At 28.4% G+C, this 10,453-nt stretch overlaps 1 protein-coding gene and 1 long non-coding RNA gene across 2 annotated transcripts in view; one reads left to right on the plus strand and one right to left on the minus strand.

The window, feature by feature from the left end:
• The window catches only part of LOC117179843, a 6,220-nt gene extending 690 nt beyond the window's left edge, over positions 1 to 5,530 (plus strand). Inside the window, exon 3 of the long non-coding RNA XR_004467959.1 lies at positions 5,305 to 5,530. This is a non-coding gene — a long non-coding RNA (uncharacterized LOC117179843). The remainder of the gene's footprint in view (positions 1 to 5,304) is intronic.
• Positions 5,531 to 5,549: 19 nt separating this feature from the next.
• The window catches only part of LOC117180547 (ER membrane protein complex subunit 4), an 8,447-nt gene continuing 3,543 nt past the window's right edge, over positions 5,550 to 10,453 (minus strand). The window contains exon 3 of the mRNA XM_033373043.1: positions 5,550 to 5,813. Within this exon, the coding sequence (XP_033228934.1) occupies positions 5,617 to 5,813 (197 nt within the window). The 3' untranslated portion in view covers positions 5,550 to 5,616. The remainder of the gene's footprint in view (positions 5,814 to 10,453) is intronic.

Genomic DNA, 10,453 nt, shown 5'->3' on the forward strand with positions numbered 1-10,453 from the left:
TTTTGAATTCCAAAAATTTGGCTTGGGGAGTTTAAGGAATTCCAAAGAATTTAAATAGATTTCGAAGAACTTCCACATATTTCAAGGAGTTTAAAAGTATTTAAGCAATTTAGCAGATTGCACAGAACTTCAAAAGATTTCGACGGGTTATGACCTGTCGTGAACCCTGCAATATTTTGTAATAAAATCTATAATCTCGTGTAATCTGGAGCAATTTAATGTAATTTTCAGTGTTTGATAGTAATAACCTCTACTGGAATAAAAAGATAGATACCCTATTTTTTGAATAATTTACAAGCTATATGATGGAAAATACAGAGAAAATGTATTCTATTATATCTCATACTATTCTTTATCTATCCACGTCAATATTTTTCTATCTCTTTATTAATTTAAATTTCCGTTTATCCTATTTTATCTCCTCTATCTCGTCGTACCCTACATCTTATCAACGTCTATATTTTTCTATCTATCATCAAATTCAAAGTCACGTATATCTTTTTCGACATTCTTTCCTTACCTAATCTTACCATATATCTATCAAAGTCTATCTTTTTCTATCTCTTTTTAAGTGTAAATTCACGTTTAACCTTCACAATACTTTTTTCTCTATCTTATCCTATCCTTTATCTACTCACATCAATATATTTCTATCTTTCGGTTAATCTAAACTTGATTTCTGTTTATATTTTTCAATATCCTCTTATCTATTTCATCGCATCATATATCCATAAACGTATATCTTTTTTTATATTTTTAGCACTCCAAATTTCCGTCTATCTTATTTTATTTCCTCTGCTCTATCCCATCGTATCATACATTCTATCAACGTCTATATTTTTCTATCTATCTTCAAATTTAAATTCACGTATATCTTTTTCAATATCATTTCCCCTATTTAATCGTATCCTTCATCTATCAAAGTCTATCTTTTTCTATCTCTTTATTAATCTAAATTCACGTCTATCTTTCACAGTATTCTTTTCTCTATCTCATCCTATCCTTTATCTACTCATGTCAATATATTTTTATTTTTCGCCCTGCTAGAAGTCAATGGATAGAGTCTATCCGTTCAAATTATTTTCTATCTTTTAGATTGAAATGAAAAGAACCGATGTATCCATCTTGATCCCAAATCTGTCCCTTCGATCATTTTCTATCTTTCTGCCAAACAACAGTCTCCTCTATTCATTTGAATCCCAATCTTCCTATCCATGTCTATCCGACGCTTATCCACATGTATCCTTTTCTTCCCACTCATAATCCCTATTTTTGTGTTTCTTTCCAAATGAATCCTTAACTTATCCACGCCTATCTATTTTTATCCGTGAGACAATTCAAAATCTTGTCTTTCTTTTTCAATCCCTAGCTTCTTATATCATTAAATCTTTTTCTAAAATCTAAGATAGCCTTATCTTCTTGAATCCCAGTCGTTCTATCTAAATAAATCCACAGTTTATCCACCTCTATACTTTTCTATTTGTTAGACAATCTAAGATTTCGTCTAACTTTCTTCATTCCTATTTTCCTATCCAAGTGAATCCATTTCTATCTTTTCTGAAATATAAGATAGCCCTATCTTCGTGAATCCTAGTACTTCTATCTAAATGAATCCTTTACTTACCTACCTCTATGTTTTTATATCCATTGGACAATAACCCTATCTAATCGTATTCTACATCTATCAAAGTTTATCTTTTTCTATCTCTTTATTGATCTAAATTCACGTCTATCTTTCACAAAACTCTTTTCTCTATCTGATCCTATCCTTTATCTACTCACGTCAATATATTTCTATCTCTCGGTTAATCTAAACTTTATTTCTGTTTATATTTTCAATAACCTCTTCTTTGTCTCATCGTATCTTAAATCTATCAACGTCTATCTTTTTAAATAATTTCTTCTCTGTCTCATCCTATCTTTTATCTATCCACGTCAATCTTTTCTATCTCTCTGTCAATCTCAATTCCTCTCTTTCTTTCTCAATCTTCTGCTCTATATCTCACCCTATACTGCATCTGTTCAAAATAAATTTTAAGTGTGTATGTATATAAGCGTGAGCGTCACATTGTCTTTCTGATACTTGTTCAACGTCAAATTCATTTTTAAATTAAATACTCTATATTTTGTATGGATTGCCGAATTTCGGGGATTACAAAATGATAAGAGTACTCAATCGCGGAAGATAGAAAAAGAGATAGAAAAAGATTCAAATTTATATTAAAGAGATAGATAGACTAAGGGATGGAAAAAGATAAAGAGTTCTCGGCCACGAAAGGTGGAAAAAGAGCTAGAAAGTTATTGAGATTGGGGATAGGAAAATATAGGGTTTAGGCCCATCGAGAGAGAATAGTTCTATCTTTTCCTATCCCCAATTTCCATATCTTTTTCAATCTCTCTAATTCCCGCAGTTATGATAACCAATCAGGAAAAGAAGAAAAAATATTTTACTTCAAAATTCTAATAGTGTGGAAACGTTTTTTTTTTTTCAACAAGAAGATAACAAATGAAAATATTAAAAAATCAGAGAATATCTCATGCATATGTACGAATCAAATTTCTTTTTCAATTTTCTTATCAAAGAAAAAAATAAATATTTTTACTAAGCTTAGGTAGTACTTGCAAATCCAAGAAATAGCCAAATGTCTACTCGGGATTTAAAATTACGTATTAAAAATGTTATTTAAACAAAAATAACTTCAAGTTAACGAGTTACAAATTTTAAGGCAGTAACGTTAATGCTTACGAGTGGCTTTTAACTGGTAACGTATCAAACACTGATTCAAACAACTTTAGGGCCTTGCCATATCACACTTCATGTTTTACAGCCAATCAGCAATTCGTCATTTTCCCGCAAAAAATTCAAAAAGTATACCTTTTAAATATTTAAAAAATTCTAAGTCGTTTAAAAAAACTTCCCTTAAGTAAAGACATTCAATTTTAAATGCTATTTGAATTTTTAAAGGAAAAATAATATTTTTAAATATGTAAGTAACAATTTATACTTGCCTACAAAATCCCTTAAAATCTTCGACATCGCTAGAAATTCATGGGAATTTTATTCTTTAGAAACCCCTTGAAATCCTAAAAAAAATTTCAGAAATTCTTTGAAAAATTTGAAATAGCTTGAATTTCTTCGGAATATTTTAAAACACCTTAAAATCGTTTGAAACTCCGTAAAAACTTTCGAAAAGCTATAAAATCCGTGAACCGTTAAATTGCTTGAAATCACCTTATTTCTTTTGGAATCTCTTAACATTTTTTAAATCCTCTAAAATCCCTTAAAGTATTTCGAAATTCCTTGAAATCTTGAAAGTATTTCAAAATTTCTTGGAAACCATTGAAATCCGTTCAAATTAGTGTTTTGAAATCCGTGGAAATCCCCTAATTCTCGTAAGCTGTTGTGATACGGTGAAAAAAGCTTCAAAATGAGCCCAAGAACATTGAAAAATGTTGACTATTTCGGAAGTTTTTGAAAATTTAAGAAAACATTGAAATTGCCACTATTTTTGCAATATCTACTTAAAAACTAGACAAATTGGCTTCACCCTGGGCTTATTTTAAACAGGATTTCGAAAACAATCAACCTTTTAAAAAGACATTTGTTAGCTCCGGTATAATTAAAATTAAGAGAATTTATTCAGTCATAAAAAAAGAGGTAGCCCAATACTTTTGGACGCCACTACAAACTTGGGAATTAAAAAAAAACCTATCCATCCACGTGAACGTATGCAGCGGACCGGATATGTGTATGAAAAAAGCATAAAAAATAATCGAACTTAGAAAGCACTGTTACTTAACATTTTTTTGCTCTCACGCGATATATAATACGTTCCCCAAACACTACATAAGTCATACATACCTACCCCTCGTGACCAAAAACGTTTTAAAAGTTAGAAGACCACCTTCTACAATGTGAAAATGATTTAGAACTCCAAATTAATTACTGGAAACTTGCAAATTTTCCTCTAATTATAGTTTTCCCAAAAAACTACCCATCCACGTGAACGTATGCAGCGGACCTTATATGTGTATGAAAAAAGTATAAAAAATAATACAACTTAGAAAACACTGTTAGTTAACATTTTTTTGCTCTCGAGCGATATATAATACGTTTCCCAAAAACTACCCCTGAGACATACATTAGTTCTAAATCATTTTCACATTGTTGTAGGTGGTCTTCCAACTTTTAAAATGTTTTTGGTCATGAGGGTCAGGTATGTATAACTTAGGGACTTAGGACTAGTTTTTGGGGAACGTATTATATATAATCGAAGAGCAAAAAAATATCAATGAACAATATTTTCTAAGTTTTATTATTTTTAATGCTTTTTTCATACATATATATTTTTTGCTGCTTAAGTTTACGTGAAAGGGTAGCTTTTAAGGAAATTATCATGAGAAGGAAATTTTCAAGTGTCATGTAAATAATTTGGAGTTCTAAATCTCTTTTACATTGCTCAAGGTGGTTTTCCAACTTTTAAAACGTTTTTGTTCGCGAGGGTTAGGTATGTATGACTTAGGGGTCGTTTTTGAGGAACGTATGTTATATAATCGGAGAGCAAAAAAATATAAACTGACAGTGTTTTCTAAGTTTTATTATTTTTAATGCTTTTTTCATAGATATATATTTTCTGCTGTATACGTTTACGTAAAAAGGTAGTTTTTAGGGAAATTATAATGAGGACATTTTCAAGTTTAAAACGTTTTTAGTCACGAGGGGTAGGTATTATGAAATAGGGGTAGTTTTTTGGGAAACGTAATATATGTCATCAGAGAGAGAAAAAAGCAAGAAAACATCCACTAATCGTTCATCTCATTATAATAATTTTTAGTGAGTTTTCGTGGGTGGCGGCGCTGAGTGGACGGACCTGTTTAGACGCTATTTATGAAAGAAGCAATCTTGCAACCAAAGCTTCAATACCTATGTATATGAAGTTCTGAACGTTCAAATGAACGAAATATTTTTCTCCAAATTTATTTTATCTATAAATATTGTTCAAACTACACACATACATATATATATATATATATATATATACACACACACACACACACATTCCAATATAAGTGAACAAACATTTTAGCATTTTTTATAGTTTAAAAAGTTATCAATCCAAAATTTCGTTCATTTGAATGTTCAAAATTACAAGCACATTCATTTCCTACAATATTTTAACTTTTTTTCTATAATATTTTTTTTATAAGGAAATGCCTTTATTACCGGAATGATTTGCACATATTTGTTTAAAATGATTAATTGTAGGTTATTCTCAAGAAATTAACCAATATAAATTCTTTCAGGTACCTAGAGTGGATGAACCCAGCAAAATAATAGAAAGAATAAAGGAATTCGCTGAAGAACGCAAGAAGAAATAGATTTCAAAAAGAAATTTCTACTATGTACAGTGAATTAATAACCGTATTTGATTATAATTGTAAATATGCCAATTATGTCGCTAGTTTATAATTATACATACGTTTTATTTACACACTTTTTATAAAATAAAATTCTTGCCAAGATTCAAAATTGATTAAACACACTCCTGTTTTACCTTATCAATAATTTATTTCATTTTGGTACTGAAAACATCATTTTTTTAATTAAAAACAATATTATACATAAACAAAACCGCCTCCAGAATATTCGACTCGAGCTTGAGGTTCAACGAATGCTAACCAATCAGATGAATGAGTTGGTAAGATACCCATTGATTGGCATTTGTATAATGCTAATGCTATATTCACGAGCTGTCCTAAGAAGAAAACGAACTTTTGTCCAAAGGCGTGAGTTCCTTCGATTACTTTGAAAGCTGAAAGGAAAAATATTTCGTTAGAATTTAAATTAAATTTTCTAATAAAATTATCCTGACAATATCCACTGAATGTTTGGGTATCTTGATCAATTCAACAAAAATATTCTTAACGCTAGATCTACACATTATTTAAATTTGTCAACATTAATATTTTAAAATGTATAAAAATCTTCTTGGAATCTGTTGGATAAGAAATTTAAAATATTAATCTATCCAAACTTTCCGTGGACAATGTACAAGCTTTTTTTATAAATTGAAACACAAGTTTGATATCTGATTCCCAGGGCTCGGACTCACTTGAAAGATAAAAAAAATAGTACACACAGTGGTAAAGATTTTGAAAAATAGTAGCACAATATTAGCATGTATTAAAAAAATAAAATAAACGGATATGTACATAAATCATGTGAGCCTCCAGTCGACCAGTATTCTTTTTAAAAAGTCAAATCAGGGGAGTGCTTCCACTGTATTGCCAAATGCAAAAAATATGTCACGAGAGTTGAAAACGGTCGTGCGGCGGCGCGAGTCATAACTTTGTTCTACAAAAACATGCAGTACCATAGGAAAAATGCATAAAAATTACAAAATAAATATGAAAAACTCTTTAAAATCATTTTTTTTATAATGTAGTCAGCTAATAAAGGAGACTTATGTACTTACGTATTATTTTCTTTAATATAGGAAAAAGCGGTATAATTGATACAAGTCAAACAAACAAATTGCATGGACAGAACTTATTAAAAAATACACAAATGAATAAAAAAAATACCAAAAATATATATTATTATCAAATTATAAAATCTTCCACATTTCAAATAACGACAAGATCTTTAATTGACAAAAAATAATATCCCGAATTTAAAAATATCTGAAACTAAAATTCACCGACTTTAAAACCGAATTGTAAAATAAACGAATTATTAAATTCCCACAAATATTTCAATTCTCGAAATTTAGAACTGCTGAACATAGTTAATTTATTATTAATTTATGAACTATTAATATAATACTAAATAAGGAAAACAATTTAATTAATAATTAATAAATAATTTATTATTTTCGGCAAATTTTAAATTTCGTCAAACTTAAATTTCAGGACTAGAAATATTTATGGGAATTTAACCACAATTCATTTATTTTATAATTCGGCATTTTTTTCTTGCTAATTTATGATTTTGTTATTCATTTTTTCGTAATTTTGTGTTAGTCTCGGATATTCAAACAATGTTTTAATATAGAGATGAAGAACTAATAATTTTTTCTATATTGCCGTTTTAAAATAAAATGCTACTACATAATAATATGATTATTATATCTATAGATGATAAACAAGGAATATGATAAATCCTAAAATATTGTTTTCTATTACAATGAAATAACGAACTCTTAAATGTGATATTTTTTTAATGAATTAGATTTTGTAACGAAGCTAAAATATTTTAAAATTTGTATGTCACTCTTAAAGAAAAACCTTTAAGAGAGAACCTTTAAGAGAATTGAGAACAAGAAAATAAGTATTATCATCTTGTTTTTACAGTTATGTAAATATAATTTTCATAAGATTCTTGAGGAAAATTCAAATGATTTTTAATATTTGAGGCTTGTCAAAAAAGAATCTAGAAAATTTTAAAGAATTTTTTTTCATAATATACGATTTTACGAAATATTATTGAAAATTCGAATCCTTTTAAAAGATGATTAGAACTTTTAGAAGTTAAAAAGGAATCAACAAATATGTGATACATTTTCGAAAATGTTTCCGAGTTTTCAAATATTTGTAAACTATTTAAAACGTCTTCAACTCCTCAAAATATTTTTAACTGACAAGAATTTTCAAACATCATTCGAAATTTTTTTAAAATTATTTTACAATCTTCTAAATTTTCCCAGCAATTTTAAGAACATTTATTTTTTCTCTTGAAAACTTTCGAAATTCTTTCAAATTCTACTAAACATTTCTTGAATTTACACAATTTTTAATCGTTTTTATTTTGCAATCTTACCAAATTGAAACATTTTTATTTAAAATCTTCTAAACTATTTTCAGAAATTCTAGGTAATAGTTTGTTATATTTAAAATTCATTTTACAAAACAAAAAATTATTTCAAATTTGCACAGGAATATAAGAAAAATTCTTTTTTTTTAATCTTGTCAGACCTTCTAAACCTTCTAATTTCTAATAATTATTAAAATTTTTTCTGGATTTTTGATTTATTCTGCAAAATTAAAAAAATTACCTTAAAATCTTTTTTAATAATCTCTTCAAATTAATTTTTCTTAGGAACCTGAAAAAATGTCTTTCATTTTCGTGAAACTTTACAAAATTCTTTAAAAATCTTTACAAGTCTTAATTATTTTTTAATTATTTCAAAACTTTTGATTATCTCTTAAACTTACTCACATGTTTTTCTAAAATTATGTAATATGGAAAATTTTTGCTTTAAAATTTTTCACACTTTTTAAAGATTTTAGGAAATAATTCAAAATGTTTTGTGATCTTTTTTCGATTTCTCTTGAAATTTCGTACAAAACAATCATTTAAAAATTTCCCATGAATTTTGAGAACTTTTTTTCACACCCTGACAAAATTCAGTTTACCTAAAAAACTTGTAAATCTTGAAAAATTAATAAAAATTGTCTCAAATTCTTCCATATTCATTTAACCCACATTTTAAAATCTTTAAAGCTTAAAATTATTCATTTTCACAATAATTACATAAATAAACCGTTTTCTTCATATTTTTTAAAGAGTTTGTAACGGCTTAACTTGACAAAAGACATATAACAGTCAAAACAACTAGAACAAAATCACTACTAGCGCCGCCGTATGGCCGTTTTCAACACATGGGCCATTTTCAACTCTCGGTGACAGGAGGCTGAGTCAAATAAGTGACGCAAGTCACATGAAATTTCTAAACAAAGTTTAAATTTATTTTATCAGGAATAAAGAGTTTCAGATTATGAACTCCAGTTATTAATATAAATGTTTTCGCAGAAAAATTAGACTAAGGGGTTACACCACTCTAGAGCACGAAAAAATAGGCATATATTTCGGGATTTTTTTGGTTCAATAAAGAGATCAATCGAAATTTTGTAAAATGGTTAATCACAAATTCAACTCTATAAAACAACAGCAAGGCACGTACGTTGGATTTTTTCGATATATTGATTTTTCGCGACATGGTACACTTTTGAAAAAAGTTTAAAATTTCATGAAACAAATCGTTACAAAATTGTTTATACAAAAAAAAACTATGCAATACAAAATAAATGCTACGTATGTCGCTAGAGAAAGCAATTTTGAATATATTTTTAAAATTTCAGAGCGATCGGTGAGGATTTGTTTGAGTTATTTTTCCGGCCAGTTCAAAAAGAGTGATTTCGGGAGACAAGCGTTTAAAGTTTTAAGTACTCTAAAATCACCGCGGCATACCTGAGAGGCGTTGTAACAGAACTGAAAATTTGATCATTTCGACATTTTTCCGCCCTCCATCTTTTGGTATATTATTTTCAAGACCCTAAAGCACCTATTCAGCAAAAAAAAAAAAACAAATTTCAATTTTTTGTTAATCCTACAGTGGTTTAACCCCTTAAACGCTTCACGTATAGAAAAATACATAAAGTAATAAACAATATGCAGTAACTTGAATTTTCTTGCTTCTAGCATAAAATCTCATCGATTCGAAAATTATATTTGCACAAATGAAATTACCTGTTAATCCCACCCATTTTTTTAAAGAGCACTTCTCAAAATACATTAATTTCACATTTTAACTCAACTCTATTTAATTTAAATGATTGATTGATTTCAATTAAACTATAGTCGATTCTGCAATTAATAACCATTTCTAGTTAGCTTAAATTAAAATCCCTTAATTTCAGTTAATTTAATTTAAAATCCAGCCATTCAAATTGTACTTGATTTAAATCTGAAGCCAAACAGAATCGTATTTTTCAATTGAAAATAATTCAAACCTTTCAACTGAAATTCAACTTCATTTTTTCCTAAACTCAAATCGTTTCTACTTGAATTCTTATTATTCAGGAACGAATTTTCCATTTGAATTATTTTCAAAATAGATAACTTTTAAATTAAATTTTTTATTATTTATAAAGGATGAATGCCTTTATTTGTCATTGCTTATTCTTGAAGCCATTTACATTCGAATATTATACGAGGGTAGTTCAATAAGTCCTTAGAATGAAGTATAAAAACAATTTTTTTTTATTTTTCAACATAATCTCCTTGGAGCTCTATACACAATGATGTCTTCGTTGTCTGGAAATCTCTGTCCACCGAGCCATTTTTTCAAGTTTGGAAATAAGAAAAAGTCACTGGGGGCTAAATCTGGTGAATACGGTGGGTGTTCGACCAATTCGAATTTTAGTTCTTCAATTTTAGCCATTGAAACGAAGCATGTGTGAACTCGGGCGTTGTCGTAATGAAAGAGAATTTTTTTTCTCGCCAAATGTGGTCGTTTTTTTTTAATTTCTTCTTTCAGCTGCTCTAATAATGATGCACAATATTCACCAATGATTGTTTTACCCTTTTCCAAGTAGTCAATAAGTATAATTCCACGTGCATCCCAAAAAACGGTAGCCATAACCTTACCAGCTGACTTTACGGTCTTTGCCT

The sequence above is a fragment of the Belonocnema kinseyi genome, chromosome 9, assembly GCF_010883055.1.
Source record: "Belonocnema kinseyi isolate 2016_QV_RU_SX_M_011 chromosome 9, B_treatae_v1, whole genome shotgun sequence".
In the NCBI taxonomy this organism is placed as follows: domain Eukaryota; kingdom Metazoa; phylum Arthropoda; class Insecta; order Hymenoptera; family Cynipidae; genus Belonocnema; species Belonocnema kinseyi.